Consider the following 21,169-nt stretch of genomic DNA (forward strand, 5'->3'; position numbering starts at 1 on the left):
AATGCCTTTCTTAGATTATTACTTATCTATTTAGTAGTTCAGACAACCTTTTTACACTGTGACATACACAGAGATATTTAAGTGTTCCCCCTTTGAAAGAACTAAGAACAATTGAATTTACTATAGATGTCTGATAAATATTTGTTTATCCCAAAAGAATTCACTATGATATATTTAGCTATTTTGATGGTTCAAATGAAAAAAATATATTTTTAACCTATGATTAAACCACTCACTTTTTTTAGTACATGTAAAAATAGCTAATTTAGAAATATCATTATATAATTCCCAACAATATTTTACTTCAAGTGCTAAAATAATTAAACTAATTATTACTATAGAAAAACAGTACACCATGTTACTAAATAAAACACTTCACCCAAAGCACAGGCAACAAAAGAAAAAAATGCATGAACTGAATCAAAATTAAAAGCTTTTGTACTTCAAAAGTAACATCAAGAAAGGAAAATGACAGCTCACAAAATAGGAGAAAATATTTACAAATCATACATCTTATTTAAAGCTTATATATGGAAGATATAAAGAACTATTACAACCCAGTGAAAAAAATATAAAGATGGATGAAGATCTTTATAGGCACTCTCCAAAAAGATGCACAAACAGCCAAAGCACCTGAGAAGATATTCAACATTATTCTGCATGCAAATCAAAACCACAGCAAAGGGTTTCATATACACTGAAATGAGAATAATCAAAAAGACAGATAATATCTAGTGTTGATGAAGATGTGAAGACGCGAACTTTTACACACTATTGGTTGGAATGTAAAATGCTTCAACCACTTGGGAAAATAGTCTGGCAGTTCCTCAAAAAGTTAAACATAAAGTTACCATATGACTCAGCAATTTCACTTCTAGTTTTATACCAAGACATTCATAACAACATCATTCATGTTAGCCACATAAAGTAGATATAACTCTCATATCAATTAATTGATGATTATAAGATATGGTATAGCCACATACACACGATGGAACATTATTGGACAATAAAAAGCAATGAAGTTCTGATACATGGTATAACATGGATGAATCTTGAAAACATCATGCTAAGTGAAAGAAGTTAGACACAAATTACCACATAGATCTTGATTCCATTTATATGTATATGAGCAAGTAGCTAAATCTTTAGAGTTAGTAGGTTAATAGTGGTCTGGTTTGGTCAGGGCATAGGGATTAGAAAGTAACAGGTAAGAGATAAGGGTTTTCTTTTGGGGAAATGAAAATGTTCTAAAATTGATTGTGATAATGGATGCACAACTCTGAATATATTTAAAGAAATCATTGCATTTTCTACTTTGAGTGAGTAAGTTGTGTGATGTATGAATTCTGATTTTGAAACCACAGACTCCTTAATACCTTGAACATAATGTGTTTGTAAATTAGGAGCATCTTAAATGTTCAAACTTAGTTTTAACAGTTACAGAATTTGAAACAACCATATTCTTTTCATAAGAGTATATTGTCAGTATTTTTTTCAGGTTATAAGAAGACAATATTGTATATGTAAGTATATTGACAGTGTAGTGTAGTATATTATAAAGTAGTTTAAAGCCAGCCTAATGCTCTGTGTTTTTATTTCTCCAAGTTAGGTTTTAGATTATCATCCTCTCTTCACAAAAACCAACTTCCAAATAAATAGTGTTTGAATTTATGATGAGATGAAATTAAATCATTGCAGAAATATTAATAAATTCCTCCTCTGTTATTAATGCACAAGCAAAAAGCAATCCTTCCCTCCAAACACTATACGGTTTCAGTTTTGCAGAATGGAAATTACACAGTAAGGAGAATATAGTTAACATCCCTATATGGCACACATTAAAACAATAAATGTGATACATTTTTTGTTAACTGTTTTTTTTACTACAATAAAGAAAATACTTAGATATTAAAGAAATAACAAAACCTGCCCTATTCTTTCTTTGATGCCTAAATTTTATCCTTGGCTTTTCTTATGTACTCTTAAATCGGTATAAAGTTCCTGGGAGTCATTTGACAGTATACATGCATTGAATGTCTTAATTATTATTATATTAATCTATGATGCAGAAGTAAGTGCAAAAATAAACAAACATATAGCATTGCTAATTACACCATTATCTCTTAAGAGTAAAGAGTTGGAGTCAACATATATGATAGCTCTATAGAATTAGTTATATAAATAACAGTGTTTTCTTGCATTCAATCATTGAGTCATAAACTACATGGAGACATTTACTACATGGAAATGTAGTTGTAATAATACTTAAGTGAAACCAAGCCTATCAGATTGTGTAATATGTTCCTCTTTTATTTTAAATATTTTTCTATACATATGTATATATTGCATGTGAAATGTTTGAAAAGTATGTATATCAGGATGTTGTAATTATCTCAATATTTTAGATAATCTTAATATTTTTTTTGCTTATTTATATTTCCTTAATCATATTTTAATGTATTTAAAATATTTAAAAGTTATATTTAGAAGTGCACCTTTCAAAGGTTTTATGACTAAAATCAGATAAGAGAAAGGATAGTATATGGTAGGTACATCAGCTGAGAATACAGTGAGTTGAATTTGGACATTTTGTATTTGAAGTGCCTCCTAGTTGAAATGTCTCTTGAATAAATAAAATCTGTAGGATCAAGAAAGATACTGGAGCCAAGGGATAGAAATTAGGGACTTATTCACTTGAAATTGTCAGTTTAATGAACCTGTGCTCTTAAAGAGCATATCGAACAAAAGTCATAGACACTCTTCAGAAATATACATATATATTCACAGTATGTTTGATCAAAAAATTAGGGACTACATAGATGCCCTTCCACAGAATCCTCTTGAAAATATTATCTGGATGCAATGAACCCAGCTTAAAAGCTCTTGTCACATTTCTCTTAATTTTCTGCTTAGGAAAATGAGGCCCATTTAGATTAGATGAATTGCTTATGGTCAGTTTAATTGATTGAGGTTGCGTGTTAAAATCCATGTCCTTTGACATTAAGTCAAATATTGTATTACCAAATAATTTTATTTTCGCCTGAAGAATATCATGGTTTGTTGCTTCATTTTTGTTTTTTTAACACAACTTAGCATGGGAAACAAAAATTAGGCTGCCTCTTAACAATTAGCCTAAAACTTTCCTATTACCTAACATGAGACTTCCCAATCAGAACCAGGGGAACACTGGTAATTGCATTTCTTGGCCGATAACATATCTATAGCTTCTCAAAAGTGTTTTTGTTGTTATTGTTATTTTCAGTTTTGTTAATTAATTTGCATTCATACCCTTGATTGTCCTTGAATTTCAGTTCCCAATACATAAAGTTCATACAACACATGCTCCTTCTTAAACTAGTGTTAAGTGTTGGTTTCTGTTTTAGTCTGTAGGGAATACTTTTGGGCAATTGAGTCCATTATCCATGTAACTGAACCTAAATCTTCTCAAATGCATTGACTTTGAAGTTTTATATGATAGGAGGGGAAAAAAGATAGGATGTTTGAAAAAAATATTAAAACTAAATAGAATGAAAGACCCTACATTCTACATACTGTAGCTTCAGTTTTTTCTTAAGTGATCATGTCTTTTAATCTTCACACACTAGCTAATGTAGAAAACCAAGGCATGCTTTTATGTCATACCATATTTTCATGCACAAAGTCAATGTTATTTCCCTTTACAACTGACAAGTAGTCATTCATTTTCTTAATTCATTTAACTGTTTGAAGCTGTCATTGTAATTTCCCATTCATGCATACAGTTTGTGTGCTGACACGCAATGAAAAGATACTGAGTTGAACTTTTTCCTTTGCATTGTGTCTACTATTCCAGGAGCAGGCTTCCTGGGTGTGCCAGTGTGATGACAACATGGTTCAGAGACTAGAAACAGACTTCAAGATGACTCTTCAGCAGCAGAGCACCCTGGAGCAGTGGGCTGCGTGGCTTGACAATGTGATGATGCAAGCACTGAAACCCTATGAAGGAAGACCCAGTTTTCCTAAAGCTGCCAGGCAATTTCTGCTAAAATGGTCTTTCTACAGGTATCATCTCAATTTTTTCTAAGCTTATTTTTCATATTCTGCATATATATATGTGTGTGTGTGTGTGTGTGTGTGTATTTGAAAGTAGTAAAGATTTTAGTTTTCATAAACTCCCTGTTGTAATTTTCTCCAACACAACACAGTGATAACAACATCATGAAATTGTACCAGGAGATTTATGGAAATCAGCTTTCTTGCTAGGAAAAGAAAACCTCTAGCTCAAAGTCCTTGAAGTTTTCAGATGGGATATCTAATATTTCAGTCTTGATAATGTGCGTAGCAATAGTCAGGAAAAGGCTTTAATCCTCCTCCTTGCAAAAACACATTACTCAGGCTTTTTTCTTATCAGCACTGTTTTTCTTTCAAGTCTATTTCAGTGATTCTCAAGTGGTGGCCCCAGTCTAATAACATCACTATCATTTGGAAAGATGTTAAAAATGCAAATTCTCAGGCCCTTCCCCAAAATATACTTGAGTCAAAATATGAACATGAGACAGTGGTTTTCACTTTTTAAAAGTCTGACTACAGAATTGAGATTACCAGTGGGGGAGGAGGAGAAGCGGGTAGAGAGCAAAGTGTGGATGGGGCCCAATGGACTTTTGTGGAGGACTATGGGTCCTTTTGTAGAAGGGTTTTGTGATAGCATTCATTTGAAGAGGTGTTATCCCATACCTTTGAATCATATACATTGGTTAAAACCAAAGTTATCTCAATAAGTAAGTAGGTAGGCAGGTAGGTAGGTAGGTAGGTAGGTAGATAGATAGATAGATAGATAGATGGATAGATAGATGGATGAATGACTCTAATGCATGCTTAGGACTATCCAGTTAACTTCTTAATTTTATTGATTACAATTGTTTTCAAATTTAGAAATCAAAGGCCCTCCCCAGTGGCACAGCAGTTGAGCGCTGGGTTGCGAAGCTGCCCGCAGCCTCTGCAGCACTGGTTCGATCCCCGGCTGCTCCTAGGCCACTGGAGGAGGGTCCCGCATGGTGCCTAGTCCTTTCCTGCTGCCCGCTGCTCCCCTCAGCAGTGTACTTCCATCCTTCTGCCTGCTCTGCTCCCCTCTCTGGCGCTAGTGAATTCTCTCACCCTCCAGCACTTCTGACTGTACCCAGTGCCTGTATAAATAAATAAATAAATAAATAAATCTTTAAAAAAAATAGAAATTAAAACTGTTTTCTACACATCAGAATTAATATTAAAAAAATTTGGTACCTCCCCAAAACTACTGAATCTTGGTAGTTAGGAGTAGTAATTAAGAATAATGAGGATAACCAGAACTTTTTTCTTCAGAAAGCTTCAAAAGTCCTGATGACTCTAATGCATAGCCAGCATGAGAGCCAATAATATAGTTGACAGTACAATATGGATCACTTTTTGGCTAGAAATATGTAGGTCTAAATGTTTGGTTTTGTAGGTCTAAATGTTTGTTTTTGTAGAAGAACCTCAGAAGAAGAGCTTTCAAATCACATGACATATGAAATCAGATGTTAGGATGAGCTACTAACCACAGATCTGCCCCAAAAATTAAAAACTGGAAGTTGAAATGTACACAGTAATGCATTTTTTGTTACTCACTATTTTCTTACACTTCAGTATAAAGCAATCCAAATTTTAAAGTTTCTTCAGTTTCAAAGCTATAGACTGCCCACCAGCATGATAATATCTAAATATGCCTTCTCTTCTGGCCCTGAACTGTATGCCTTTAAGTCTTATAAAATGAAAATAATAATCATAATAGTGTCTAATAATAACAAGCCAGTTATCCCCAACTCAGGGAGGACAGAGGGCAGGAGGCATTTATACATCAGATGTTAAAATTATACAAGTTGGCATATATACTACATATATGTAAGATGGAATTGACAGATGGAGTTCCATTTCATAAGTTATATTTTTGACCCTGGCATTTGTTTTTGTGGTGCCTGTACATTTTTTGTTTCTTTAAATAGAGGTGGCCCACTGACTTGCTAAAAGTCATGTCTACATGCGTTTAGGCATTTTCTAATTTAGATGCAGCTGTATGTATATCAGATATTAGTGACCCAGAAAATACCACAGACTGTGATTGTGGGTACAATGTGGTCATCATCAGTATATCCATGATGAATCCAAAGCTAGTTGTGAGAAGAGAAGGTATAGAATAAAGTAACAGAAATTAGGAAGTAGTAGTATTTATATACTCAGCAAGCCCAAACTCTAGATTTTCTACCTTGTTCTCACCATCTTTCTAGAACTAGAATCAGAGATCTTTTATTTATGATAATTCTTTTGGGTTTTATTATAAGTAAATCTTTCTCCTCAACTGAGTTGGTTCCAATTCTTATTTCTTGAACTAAAGTAGAGCTGTAGAGACTATATATGATTAAGAGTTAAGTTAACCTTATGTCCTGGAAATAGTCTTCCGGCTAGCCCAGGATCAAATGCAATGAAATAAAGCAAACCTCCCAGTTATGTATTGTTTTGTTTTTTTTTTGTTGTTGTTGTTGGGGAGGGGGCGGAATGGAATAGTTTTACAGTTTGTCTCTCAGATGTTCAATACCTTTAGTTCATATAATTTGAGAGGGAACTTGTAAGTGCTGTTCAACTTTGTGACCCATGCATTGGTTTGCTCCAGTAAAGCCAGTACTTGGTTTAGATCTCAGTGTTAATGAAAATTGTGTTAATGAAAAATGTATTTTTTCTCTCAGTACATGGGGAAGACTTGGAAAACATTGTCAGTGTTCTCAAAGTAAATGCAGCAACAGTAGTAACAGTAGAATTCAAAATGTTAATTGGAAACATTTCTTAAGATTGCATCTATTTTCCCATTTGCTTGCAGTTGATATTTCATTCATCCACTTTTTCCAGAAAATCATATAGATGGTATATATGCCTCATGATGACTGATGAAACAGAAGTTAAGACTAACTTATTGTTCCAAAATCTATGTGACAGTAACAGTGCATCCTCCATATCTGAAAAGGAGAGGTTTGTGCCCCTCTTACTGCTTTCTTATGTTGTTATGTCAGACTTGCCCTTACTCCTATTTATGAGGTTTTTTTTTTTATATTTAGTTGATATCATTTTAGAAATACACCCCAGCTCCTTCGTCTTCACAGAGCTCTTTTGCAGTTATCTTGAAAGGAACGAAAACTACTTATTCTTATTTCTTGTTCTCTGCAAATATACGAACTCAGTAGATTATCATCACTTGCCTGCCTTCTGTCCTCCCTGAGTTGGGGATAACTGGCTTGTTATTATTAGACACTATTATGGTTATTAATTTTGTTTTAAGAAGACTTGAAGGCTTACAATTCAGGGCCACAATAGGAAAGGCATATTCAGACCATTGCCTGCCTCCTTCTGGTAGGCAACATCAATAGCTTAGAAACTTAAGAACCTTTAAAATCTGAACTTTTTTTTTACTGCAGCATAGGAACACAGTAGTAATGGAAACTGCATTCACAAAGTATTAACAAAGCAAAATTATAGTTTTTAACGTTTTGGCATTTTGATAAGAATTTGGTAGTCACATTCACAGACACTTCACATTCTAAAGTCAGTCTCATACTTTCTAAAATTCTGTGTATATATGTTCATGCACGTCAATGTAGAAATGAATAGAAGGTCCCGATAGAAGTTGATAAATTCCTGCAAACACCGTCTGTTCAGAATGGACTCTCTCCTTGACTAGCCTGGCTTTGAATCGCTCTGTTGAGTCCCTCAGAGATGGAAAAATATATATATATATCTGCCTTTCTCAGGCAGAAATGGAAAAGTTATGTGGGCCATTTCTCAGCTTGTGTGTTTGGTAGATAACAGAACAGAACATTCCTCAGGGCCACCCTGAGGGTCATCCATATATCCCATTTTTAAAGACTGGAAGTTACAGCTTTGATACAGCGACTTGAAAAGAGGCATAGGGAATCTAGTTTGCCTACAATTGAATAAAATATAAATCTTCCCAAAAGTACTACTCTTTTGGAATCAACTGTAAGCACTGTTTCAAAAGAGAGTTCACATAAGGGTCGTAGGTGTGATGTTCTCACCTTTCTCCTTAGAAAGCATGTGACAGATCCCTAATATATATATAAAGAGGTAGATTAATTATCATGTGTTAGGGGATATGTTTCAGCTTCCACACCGTCAGTTACAAATATAAATATACAAAGGTATTTCTCATCTATTATAAAATAATTAACGTTTAAAATTCTAATTTCAAAAGGTGTTGAATTCATGGTAGCTTAGCAACATGAAATTCAGTGGAGTTAGTTTTGCAACATACCTTCAGAAGTCTGAATTAGACCATAGGTTTCTAATTAAACTGTTAATTGTGTTATTTAATATTTGGCTTGTAGGACAGCAACCCAACACAGATGAAATAAAGGAAACATAGCAAAACAAGTAGGCATTATACTGAGGGTCACTGATTTTGTTTTTCATTTTCCAACAAAATTTAGTACTACATCTTATGCTAAAATAAAGTCATTAACTGTTCAAGAGTTAAAAAATCCCTTGGACTGAAGTCCAAAAGCCTATCATGGCCTACAAGATCCTACAAGGTTCAGCTGCTAGTGACTTCTCGATCACAGTGCATATTCTTCTTTTTGCTCATTGTCCTCCACACTAGCCTCCTAGCTGTTCTTCAGATACATCAAGCATTGTTCTGCCTCAGAGACTGCAACGTCTCCTTCCAGTAAAACTCACATTTTCATATGATTCTCCTTCTTTATTTAAATCCAGTTTCCACTCAGTTCTCAACTCCTCAGAAAAATTTTCCCAACACCCTAGCTTAATGTGCCACTCTCTGACCTTCTCTCCTAATTTATTTTGTTCATAGAATTCACCACTACACAACTTCGTATTTTGTATCTACTCGCATATTTATCAACTATTTTCCTACTAAAATGTGGGCTCTGTTGAGACAGAAATTTCATCTAACTTTTTCCAGAACAAAACCCTGGTACATAGTAGGGACACAATATCTATTCAATGAATGATTGTGCATTCTTTAAAAAAAAAAAAGAATAATTGACTCTGCATGTCTACAATAATATCAGAAAGCTACTCGATGTGAATAGTCTCCTTAGTTTTTTTTAATATAATTTCAGGATTATTTTAAGAGAAATTTTAAGAGAAATAAAAAAGGCTTGAAATGTTAATGTAGAATAAAGATATATGTGTAAAATTTTACTTGATATCTGTGATATTGATCCCTACAAAGACTTACTAACATTTAACTGACCAGGGATTGGTTTTCTATATTGTGATGAGTGTCATATTTTAAAATAAATATTTTTATTGTGAATAGCATGTACTCACTTTAGAAAGTCGGATATACAAAACTATATAGATAATAAATTTAAATCACATATAAATTCCTAGAAATAACCACTGTTAAAATGTTTTTAGTGTTATATGATACTGGGATCCAATTATTCACCACAATTTATACTGTATTTCCCTTAACATTTTTCATTTAACATTATATCTTCGGCATTTGTCATTAAAAATCTTCAGAAATGGGCTTCCCTGGTGGTACAAAGGGTTAAGTCTCAGCACTGTGAAGCTATGGCAAGCCACTGCACAATTTTGATGCCCGGCCACGGAGCTAACCCACAAAGTGCAGCAGACCTCTCCTGTCTCACCCACTGCTCCCCTCAGCAGTGTATTTTAGTCACACTGTCTGTTATGCTTCCTTCTCTGTCTCTGGTGAATCTTCTCATCACCCACCCCTGCACTTCTGACCTGTACTCCAGCCCTTGTGTGCATAAATAAATAAAAAATATTTTTTTTTTTAAGATTTACTTATTTATTTATTTATACAAGCACTGGGTACGGTCAGAAGCACGGGAGAGTGAGAGAATTCACCAGAGCAGGCAGAAGGACCGAAGTACACTGCTGAGGGGAGCAGCGGGCAGCAGGAGAGGTCTGCGCGCCATGTGGGACCCTCCTCCGGTGGCCTGGGAGCAGCCAGGAATTGAACCGGCGGTGCAGAGGCTGCGGGCAGCTTCACAACCCAGTGTTCAACCACTGTGCCACCGGGGAGGCCCAATAAAAAATAAATCTTTAAAAAAAAACTTCAGAAATAACATTTTTAATGTCCTCACAATAATACATTATGTGTGTCTCATGCATTAAACATTCCCTTTTTCTCTTTTTATAAAGCACGTAGGTGATTTTGATGGTATGATACAAACAGAATATTATCTTTGCATAAAATTGCGCATATATATTCAGATAAGTTTAGGTAAAGGGTTTGAATTTTTTAAAGTGACTGATAAAATTTTAATGAAATATGCTATGCCATACAGTGTTAAACTCATATTATAAAGTAATAAATACTCCCATTTATTATTTATTTTTATAACTCTTAAGTTCCATATTACATATTTTACTTCTTTAACCTAACATTTCTGTGTTAACATGTTTTTATGTCTAGTCCATTAAATTTCCTGAAACTTTTGTAGAAAATTTCATTAGTGACTGAAACATAATTTGATCAATATGCTATTACATTTAAATAGTCCCCTAATATCCTACTAGTATAAATATTGTTGAAATTGAACTATTTTATTTATTTGTTTGTAAATATGGAGGCAATATCCGTTTACAACATGAGTTGTATGAGTTAGAAGTGAATCATGTGTCGGGCCTCCCCGGTGGCCCAGCGGTTGAGCGCTGGGTTGCGATGCTGCCCGCGGCCTCTGCGGCGCCGGTTCGATCCCCGGCTGCTCCCCGGCCACCGGAGGAGGGTCCCACATGGCGCGCAGACCTCTCCTGCTGCCCGCTGCTCCCCTCAGCAGTGTACTTCGGTCCTTCTGCCTGCTCTGCTCCCTGCTCTGGCTCTGGTGAATTCTCTCACCCTCCCGTGCTTCTGACTATACCCAGTGCATGAATAAACAAAACAAACAAACAAACAAACAAATAAATAAAACATGCCTCTATAAAAAAAAAAAAAAAAAGAGGTGAATCATGTGTATGAGTTAGAAGTTTAGGATGAATGTGGAAGTGCATGCATCCCTTCAAATTAGTGTTTTTGCATTTTGGGGGTAGATAGCAGTGGAATTGTTAGATCATATGGTAGATCCATTTTTAATATTTTGTGAAATCTCCATACTGTTTTCCACAGTGGCTGGACCAGTCTACATTCTCACCAACATTTATTTCTGATATCTTTGACATGGGCCATTCTCAGGGGTGTGAGATGGTATCACATTGTAGTTTTGTTTTGCATTTCCCTAATAAGTGATGAACATTTTTTTCGTGTGCCTATGTCTTCTTTGGAAAAGTGACTATGTAGCTTTCCTGGCCAATTTTTGATTGGGTTATTTGTTTTCTTTTTATTGAACTATGTAAATTCTTTGTAATTTTTGGATATTAGTCAATTGTTGGATATATGGTGTATAAATTTTTCTCCTATTAAGTAGGGCATCATTTTGATTCACTGATAGTTTCTTTCACTGTGCAGAAGCTTTTTAGTGATGTGCTCCCAATTGTGTGTGTCCTCTTTTGTTTCTTTTGCTGCTGGACTCAAATCAACAAACATATCCTGCAGCCTATGTCATGGAGTGTTTTTCCTATGTTTTCTTCTTTATATTTATGAGTCTGGTTTTATATCCAACTCTCTAATCCATTATAAGCTATTTTTTGTATTTGACTTGAGATGTTGATCTAGTTTTATTCTTTTGCATGTGCTTTAGAGACTTTACTTCAGTGTATTCTTGGCTCCTTGGTCATAGATTAACTTTGCATAAAAATGTGGATTTATTTCTTGCATCTCAATTCTAATCCAATAGTTTGTGTGTCTGTTTTTGTTCCAGTACCATATTGTTTGGGTTAATATAGTTCTATAGTGATTTCTGTTCAGGTTTTATATTTCTTCCTGATTCAGTATCAAATTATTTTATATTTCTGAGAATGTGTCCATCTCTTTTAGGTTATTCAACCTACTAACATACAAATGTTCTTAGTAATCACTTTTGATCCTCTAAATTTCTGAAATTTATGTTGTAACTTCTCTATCATTTCCAATTCTGTTTGTTTGAGATTTGTCCTTTTTTTTTCTTTGTGACCTTAACTGGAGTTTTCTCTCTTTTTATCTTTTCAGAGAACCAGCTTTTGGTTTTATTAATCATTTAGACTTTTTGTTTCTATTTTTTTTTCTTGTCTAATTTTTATTGTTTCCTTCTTTTTACTGGCTTGGTTGTGTTTGCTTGTTTTCTGTCTTGGTTTTATTTGTTCATCTTTTTCTTAAGTTGAAAGATAAGATTGTTTATTTGAGCTCTTTCTTGTTTCTTGACATGGGTCTGTTTTACCACCTACTTTCCTCTCGGCAGTGGTTTTAATATGTTCCATAGGTTCCTATAGACTGTATCATCTGTTTCATTTGACTCAAGATATTTTTTGATTTCTTCATTAACTCAATGGTCATTTAATAGTGTGTTGTTCAGTCTCCATATATTAATGTTTTTTCCTGTTTTCATTTTGGTTTATTTCTATTTTGATACCATTGTGATTAGAGAAGATATTCGATATTATTTCATTCTTCACTAGTTTATTGATGCTTGCTTAGTGGTCTATTCTGGAGTCCCTGTACAAGAAGAACATGTATTCAGATTTTGTGGGGGACAGTGCCCTTTAAATATCTGCTGTTTATGTGGTAGATCTAATCCCTGTTAAAGCTACTGTTTCCATGTTTATTTTCTGTTTGATTGATCTGTCCATTGGTGAAAGTAGAGTGTTGAAATCCACAATGACTGTATGTGTTGCTGCCAGTGTCTGTTTTCAGATTTGAAAAGAATTGCCTTATGTATTCTGATGGGTCATTCATTTAGTGAGTATATATTGATCATTGTTTATTTCTTCCTGATGTATGATCATTTAATCATTATATAATGTCTGTCCCTGTCTCTTGTTATAATTATTTGGTTGGAAGTCTATTTTATCTGATATATGTATAATTGTCCTTGCCTTTTTGGGGTCCATTTTTTATTGCAGGATTATTTTGCAAATCTTTATTTTGATACTATGCTTATTTTTGGAGCTCCTGGAGACAGCACAACATTCAGCTTTCTTTTCTAATGTAATCAACCCTATGTGCCTCTTGATTGGTAAGCTCAGACCTTTTTCATAGCATGATTATTTATATGCAATGGTCTGTTACAGCTATTTTGTCCTTAGATTTCTGGTCCTATCTGTTTTTTAGTTCTTTTTTTTTTTGTGAATGGTCTTCTCTTTGATGTAGAAGTGAAGCCTCCTTTTATCATTTCTTACAGGGGAGGTTTGGTGTTGGAAAATTCCTTCAGCTTCTGTTTATCTGGGAGGTTCTTTATTTTGCCCTGTGTCTGAATGAAAGTCTTTCTGTATATAATATTCCTGGCTGAGAGTTTTTATCTTTATGTATTTTGTATACTTCATTCAGTCTTCTTGCCCATAGTATTGCCTCAGAAAAGTCAGATATGAACCTCTGGGGATACTTTCTTTTTTTTTAAGATTTATTTATTTATGCATACAAGAAACGGGGTACAGGCCAGATGTGTGGGAGGGTGAGACAGAGACAGAGCGGGTAACCCAACAGGCAGACTGACTGAAATACACTGCTGAGGGGAGCAGCAGGCAAGACAGGAGAGGTCTGCTGCACCATGTGGGTATCTCCCTGGCCGGCCAGGATTGAACCTGCGCTGCAGAGGCTGCGGACAGCTTCACAGCGTTACACTCAGCCAACTGCGCCACCACGGGAGGCCCCTGGGGGTACTTTCATTGGTTATCTGCATCTTTCCGTTAGCCAAATTCAGTATTCTTTCATTTTCCTAAATTCTTGATAGTTGTTCACAAGTGTTTTTTGGCAGTCTTACTGGATTCCAGTGATCAAGTTTCTACTCCAGGTTTGGAAATTTTCCTCTATTATTTCTTCAAATAAGTTCTCTGTTCTTTCTTTCTTCCCTTTCTTGAAACCTATTATTGTTATATTGTGGGGTTTTTGATAAAGATTTATTTATTTATGCATACAAGAGCTGGGGTACAGGTCAGAGATGTGGGGGTGGGGGTGAGAGGATTCATCAGAGACAGAGTGGGGAGCAGAGTGTGGAGCAGACTGACTGAAATACTCTGCTGAGGGGAGCAGCAGGTGAGACAGAAGAGGTCTGCTTCGCCCTGTGGTTTTCTCTCTGGCTGGCCAGGGATTGAACTCATGCTGCAGAGGCTGTGGATTGCTTCATAGTGCGGTGCTTAAACCCTTACCCCACCAGGGAGGCCCTATATTGTGTTTATTCATGGAATCAGTTAATTTTCAGTGTTTCTTCATTTTGTTCCTTCCATTTCTCTTTCTTTGTCCAGCTGGATTCTTTGTATATTGCCATCTTTGAGGTCATTGATTTGATCTTCCATTTGGTCTATTCTACTTTTATCACTTGCTCCAGAAAGTTTTATCTCCTCTGTTTACATTTTTGTAGCCTGCATCTCTCTTATTTTCTTATTTGAAGCTTTAACGTCAGTCTTATGCTCATTAGTTTTATTTCTTAAGACATTCATTTGTTTTTCTGAGGTTTTTGCTTCTATTTGATAATTTTCTTTTGTGTTTTCTTCCATTTCTTTGAATTTCTTTATCATGGGAATTTTGAACTCTGTCTGGTGCTAAAAAGATCCTTCTTGTCTTACCTGATTTGTGGTGAAATGTTCCTTGAGGAGATCAAGATGCCATGTATTATATTTTCCTCTCTCATTTTGTAGCTTTCAAGGTTGCTGCTTTTTCAAGTGTCCTAATGGGTACAGAGTTTCCACTTTTCTAATACATGGTGCTATATGTCAGGGAGAACTGACCTACAGCTGCTGAGTCGGGGGTGGGGGGATTCCCAGAGGGGTCTAGTCACTGGTAAGAGTGATATGGGAGAATGCTCCTATTTGTGTACTCTGAAAGCAAGACTCCTGTTTCTGCAGTCAGTGGGGCTGCTCTCTTGTGCTTGGCAAGATTAGCTCAAACAAGTCCTGAGGAAGTAGGGGAAGAGGAGGGCCATTCTGCACCCTATTCTCATCACTGAGACCTAGTTTGCCTGGAACACCTCATTTCCTCCATGCCTATCTACTCTCAGTTAAGGTGGTGCCTCCACCACCTTACTCAGTTCTCCCTTTTCCAAGGCCAGCTACTTACTGGAGCTCAGCTCCAAGATTTGCATGGTATACTCTAGCCCTGGCCACAGTCTCTCTGTGCCTTTCTCCACCCATTTTGTTGAATGAAGTTGAATTTCCTCAGTGTCTCTTCCTGTGTGGCCTATATTGCCCACAATGTCTTAAGAGGTAGTCTAAGTTTTGCCCCAAGTTACAGAATCCTCTGGATCTAGGACCACTCTATAGTATTTTCAGATTTACCGCCCAGTAGCAAAGCAGGGAACCTCCTCTGATGCCATATTATTCTAGATCCTAAGAGTATTTTTGCTCATTTGTGTAAATTTCTACAATTAGAGTTCTAGGTCAATGGATTTGTACAATTTTAATTTTGACAAATACTGCCAACTTTCCCTCCACAAGATTTTGTGTATTTTTACTTTCAAAAACAGTAATTTTCCCATAACTGCTACAACCATGGATCATTTAATCTCTTAGATTATATATGATATTTTACTTAAATTTGATTTTCCTTTAATTTGAATATTAGTCATATTTTGTATGTTCGTTAGCCTAGACTTTATTTTGATGTTTGCTATCTTTCTTCAGCAGTAAAGATGCAATTAGGGGTGATTATTATGCTCCTACTTTCCTTAGTTTTTAAAAATATTTACTTCATATGATCGAGTTTGGGCTAGTAAGGGTAAAAAGCATTACGCAACATTTTGTTATTTTTTTGATTTTTGCTTTTGCTTTTTAAAATAAAGGATTACCAACCTTTTAATTTCTCTTCTATAGGGAAAATTCTTAATTTCAAATAACTATTACATTTATATTAATTATTTTTTACAAATAGGTGATGATCTGTCACTTACCAAGTTGAATGTATCGATTTGGATATGTTAGTATCCTCTAAGTAAATGAAGTTGACAAATAGTACAATCTTCTGTTTTTCCATCTGCCTTTGTTTTAGAATTCTTTATTGCAAGCAAGGCTTAGGAATATCATTCTATACATCTGTGAAATTTTCTTTTTCTTTTCTGAGAATCTAGTGACTGTTCAATTTTCCTAGCTCAAAAGTGTCTAGAATAGGTCACTAAATGAAAGTCATGAGAAGCACAGACACACACACCACTCTGACCCTGAAATTTGAAGTGTATGGACAATTTTAATGATTGGCACATCATTAATCAGGCCAAAATTCCATTTGGGATTCATTTCTGTTTTAAAGATAATAGGATTAATACCAGTATTTCATTAGTCATTTTCTTCATATTTTGGCATATTTGATAAATTAAGTGTTTATGTTTCTCAAAGATAGGCATTTCTTAATTGATGTTATTATACTTCTAATGGAAATTATTTTAATTTAAATGTAAATCAGTAAGAAATTATAATCACTTAATAAACTTGAATTCTAACCGAACTTGCAGGAATCCCTGCACACACCCCACCTGCTTTCTACATTGCCAAATCTGGGAACACTGCTCAGTATATTTTGTAACCCTTGTTTGTCACAAAAACACATTTTTCCCAGTTGTACTCCAAATCAGACGTGGTAACACAGTGTTTACTCACCAAAATTTCTCATTTTGATTTACTTCTTTTTTGCCATGGTGATGAGTTTTCAACTATTAAAAATTCTTTTCTGGCAGAATTCTGGGGGAAAAAATAAGAACATGCTCTGATACTGGGTATATTATATATTCCAGACTGCAGTTGGTTAGGATATGAAAACACATATGGAGGAAAGTACAACAATGATTATACAATTGAGAAAGGTTAATTGGGAACCCTAAAGACCTACACATGTTAATTAGCTAACTGTCACTAGATTGGAGACCTTGGACAATAACTTTAATATCAATTCATAATATACTGTTGATAATTTTACCTGTTTTTCACAGTCTCTGTGAAGATTATATGAGGATGATATATACACATTTCACAGTAATAACATGATCAACACTAACCATTATTTTTATTATTGATAAAAATTACACAGGACAGGAATGTGCAAAGCAATGTAGTAGTGGGAACAGCAATTGTAAATCAGTAGGCTCATATTCAAAATCTTTTCTATGAATAAAGCTGAAGGACAGCAGATTATTTAAAAAAAAATTCTTTTCTGATCCGGCTCAAGTTTAAAATAGTCAGCAGATTTGCCTATGATAGTGAAATAGTGAAATGCTTTTTCCATTGATAATCTGTGGAGCTCTAGTCAAACTGAGAGGATTAACTATTTATCACTAAGGGTGATAAATTCCATTTGGGATTCATTGCTTTAAATGCTTTAAATAAATTGAACCCTGCCTTAAATGAATTGAACCTCTTTCAATAATGAAATCAGAAAAGAAAGCAAACATTGTTAAAAAATGAACAATGTTGTAAAATATATATAAATTAAAAAATGAAATCATTCCACATTAGATTTTGTACTGTACCAAACTTTTAGACCTGTAAGTTGATTTTTTTGAAATATTTATTTATTTATGCATACAAGAGTAGGGTACAGGCCAGACGTGTGGGGGGTGAGAGGACTCACCAAAGACAGAGTGGGGAACAGAACAGGCAGATTGACCGAAGTACACTGCTGAGGGGAGCAGCAGGCGAGTCAGGAGAGGTCTGCTGCACCATATGGGTTGCTCCCTGGCCGGCCGGGTATTGAACTCTTGCTGTGGTGGCAGCAGACAGCTTCATAGGCTAAGTCCCAACCCCTTGCACCACCAGGGAGTCCCTGTAAGTTGATTCTTTTAAGAGGAAAAGTAGATTTAACTCTAATGCTGATCACTAATTTTGGCTGATATATATCTTTTTCTTTTGTAACAGTTCAATGGTTATTCGGGACTTAACCTTACGCAGTGCTGCTAGCTTTGGCTCCTTCCATCTGATCCGTCTCCTCTACGATGAGTATATGTTCTACTTAGTAGAACATCGAGTTGCTCAGGCAACGGGAGAGACACCCATAGCAGTCATGGGCGAGGTAAGAGAAGCTATAAGAGCTATGACCCGCAGAATTTTTTAAAAACAACCTGAATTTTATTTAAATCAACAATTTAATTAAATAAAGCAATTGTTCCTAACCAATCAGTCTGAGACCCTGGAAGGACTGTGGATTATTATTGGGGGGCCTTAAATTCCACTGTTCATATGTGCTTTCTTACTCAAAATATTCTAAAATTATAGATTCTATCACGTGAAAGTTCAAGGGATATTTCCATATTTTATAAAGGTGCCTGTGTAAAAGGAAAGTTTTACAAATCACTGCAATGGAAAAAAAACTTTACTGAATGAAAACAATAAAGATTGATGCTTTTCTAATAAGGCTGGGAGATAGGAATACAGAGAGACAAGTTAATTTGTATTTTGTACTCTTTTTTTCAAGTGCCCCAAAACAAAAATGAATGATTCCTTCTCAGAAGGATAATGATGATAATGATGGTGGTGGTAGTAGCTAGTAGCTAACACTTTGGAGGCACTTGCTATATGCTTAACACAGCCTTAAGTCTTTAAAATGTTAAAGCAATCTTGTCTTACATATTAGTGTATGAGATTCATTTAGAAAGACAAAACACAGTTTAAATGCTTACATAGCTACTACGTAGTGGAGATCTGTTTTGAATATGCATCAGATTTTAAATCCATACTGCTAATCATGATATAGGGAGAAAATATATTCTTTAGGAATTCTGAATAGTGTCTAGATGTCTTATTTTCAACAAATGTTAAAAAAATAGCTGAATTTAATATGAATGAGGGTTGTTTAATTTAATGAGATGGAGATGCAGATGTTCCAATGATTCAGTATTGACTCATTTTGTTATATTGAATTGGAAGGCACTTGAGATCTTGCTGGATTATACCAGGTTAGAAAATATTACAAATTGTCACAAGTAGTAAAGACATACTCATTTTTAAGTTATGTATATGTAGTTATTTAAATAGAAAATGTGAAAATAAATAATTAGATGTTTTTCCTAGTTTAGTAGATTTGATAAAGGTGTAAATAAAATACATTTATACACCTGAAGGGCATCTGTAAGTTTTCTAATATAAATAAAGTAGATGTCATATTTGTTCAAAATGTCAACTAAATTATTCATCTTTCTTTCTTCCTTAAAATCTTTGGCTTTATACTGATCTATATGTTTTTGTATAATGTTCCTTAATGGTGATTGTATTTATATACATGCCAATTTATATATGTGAGTTAAAGCAAGAATCACTGTCATTTTTTTAATTTTATTTTTATATTCCCCATACAATTGCAACCCCCTTATTTTGAACCCAATCCCTCCCCTCCCCGCCCCCCACCCCCCCATCAGTGTCTCTGGTTCATAGTTGTTTGTTGATTTTGATATTTTCTTTCTTATAGTTATTCTTTTTCCTGGTCCCTTATTTAAGTTTTCTAGATTCCTGCTATGAGTGAGACCATCCGGTATTTTTCTTTTTCTTTCTGGTTTATTTCGCTGAGCGTGATTCCTTCCAGCTCCTTCCATGTTGCTGCAAATGGCATGTGTTTATCTTTTTTTTGAATGCTGAGTAATATTCCATGGTGTATATGTACCACATCTTCTTGATCCAGTCATCTGTTTTTGGGCATTTGGGTTGTTTCCAAAGCTTAGCTATTGTAAATAGTGCTGCTATAAACATAGGGGTGCAGGTGCTCTTTGGAATTGATGTTTCTGTGTCCTTTGGGTAAATACCTAGGAGTGGAATACCTGGATCATATGGAAGCTCTATGTTTAGGAGGTCCAGAAATCTCCACACAGCTCTCCATAGTGGTTGGACCAGTTTGCACTCCCACCAACAGTGCAAGAGAGTTCCTTTTTCTCCACAACCTCACCAACATTTGTTGTTGCTAGATTTTTTAATATGTGCCATTCTCACTGGTGTAAGATAGTATCTCATTGTAGTTTTGATTTGCATTTCCCTGATTACAAGTGAAGAATCACTGTCATTTGACCTCATGTGACCAAAACAATTTGGACTTTTCTTAGATTTGATTTTCCTCCATTGCCTATTATTTTTTTATAGATGCTTAGTTACAAAATGGCCAGTTGGTGTGTAGATTACGTACTATAAAATTTCTCAACTCAGGGCTAAAATCTTCTGAAATAGACATGCCTTTTGGTAGAGTTAACACATTTCCCATCCACCTCATCTGCTTTGGGACAACTTTAACAGGATGAGAAGGATAATGATAACAAGGATTCTCATTAACACCATGTGGCTAATGCATGGTCTTTGCTTCCCTGCATCTCTAGGGAACAAAGGCAGTGGACATGAACTGGTCACACAGTGTGAAGACATAGCAACCTCCTTTCATTCATGTATAGACAGTACTGACTAACCAGAATTAAAATGGCCTTACATAGTAAACATTACCAACTAATCATCCTAATAGGCATTCTTTTTTAATTATATATAAAGGAATATAATTGATTGCCACATGAAGCAAAGAATATGAATAAATGTAGATCATAAAATACTTTCAGTAAGATCAAAGATCTATGCATATGTCTTGATTTTTCTGCTTATTATTCCATTACCCAGTTTGTAGGAAAATCCTTTCAACTGAGCTCATCCATTATTCATTCCAGGCCAATTAAAGCTAATGGTATAGGCTTCTCCTCCCCATAAAATATTGATGTCTCATAGACCTGTTGGGCATGATAGACCTGTTGACTAAATCATAGTTTCATATCTAAAATTTCTTTATTCTCCGGATAAAGATAAGTCAATTCAAGAAAAAAGAAGGCTCTTTTCTCATGTGTCCCTCAAATGTCATCCTAATCCTACCCTGTAACTAAGATTGAAGACAATAAAGGTTTTTACATGTTGGCCTTAGATGCATTCTTAGCCCCTTAGGTGACATCCCTTTCCAAACACCAAGTTCAGAAGTATCTGTGTGTGCAGTGGGAGCAACACATCATGCCAAATCTGCAGAAATCAATTAAGATCACCATTATCCTCAATTGCTATCATCAGTAATAGCAGCAACCACAAAAATAATAATCATTGTGATTATTTTTGG

The 21,169-nt window shown here is 35.0% G+C and overlaps 1 protein-coding gene across 23 annotated transcripts in view; it reads left to right on the forward strand.

The window, feature by feature from the left end:
• RFX3 (regulatory factor X3) overlaps positions 1-21,169 on the forward strand; it is a 275,282-nt gene that overhangs the window by 233,477 nt on the left and 20,636 nt on the right. For all 23 annotated transcript variants that reach the window (XM_037491495.2, XM_037491502.2, XM_037491503.2 and 20 more), the window contains 2 exons: positions 3,836-4,044; positions 17,962-18,115. In XM_037491495.2, the coding sequence (XP_037347392.1) occupies positions 3,836-4,044; positions 17,962-18,115 (363 nt within the window). The remainder of the gene's footprint in view (positions 1-3,835; positions 4,045-17,961; positions 18,116-21,169) is intronic.

This window comes from Talpa occidentalis, unplaced genomic scaffold, assembly GCF_014898055.3.
Source record: "Talpa occidentalis isolate TD23 unplaced genomic scaffold, MPIMG_talOcc4v2.1 talOcc4.7, whole genome shotgun sequence".
Classification (NCBI taxonomy): domain Eukaryota; kingdom Metazoa; phylum Chordata; class Mammalia; order Eulipotyphla; family Talpidae; genus Talpa; species Talpa occidentalis.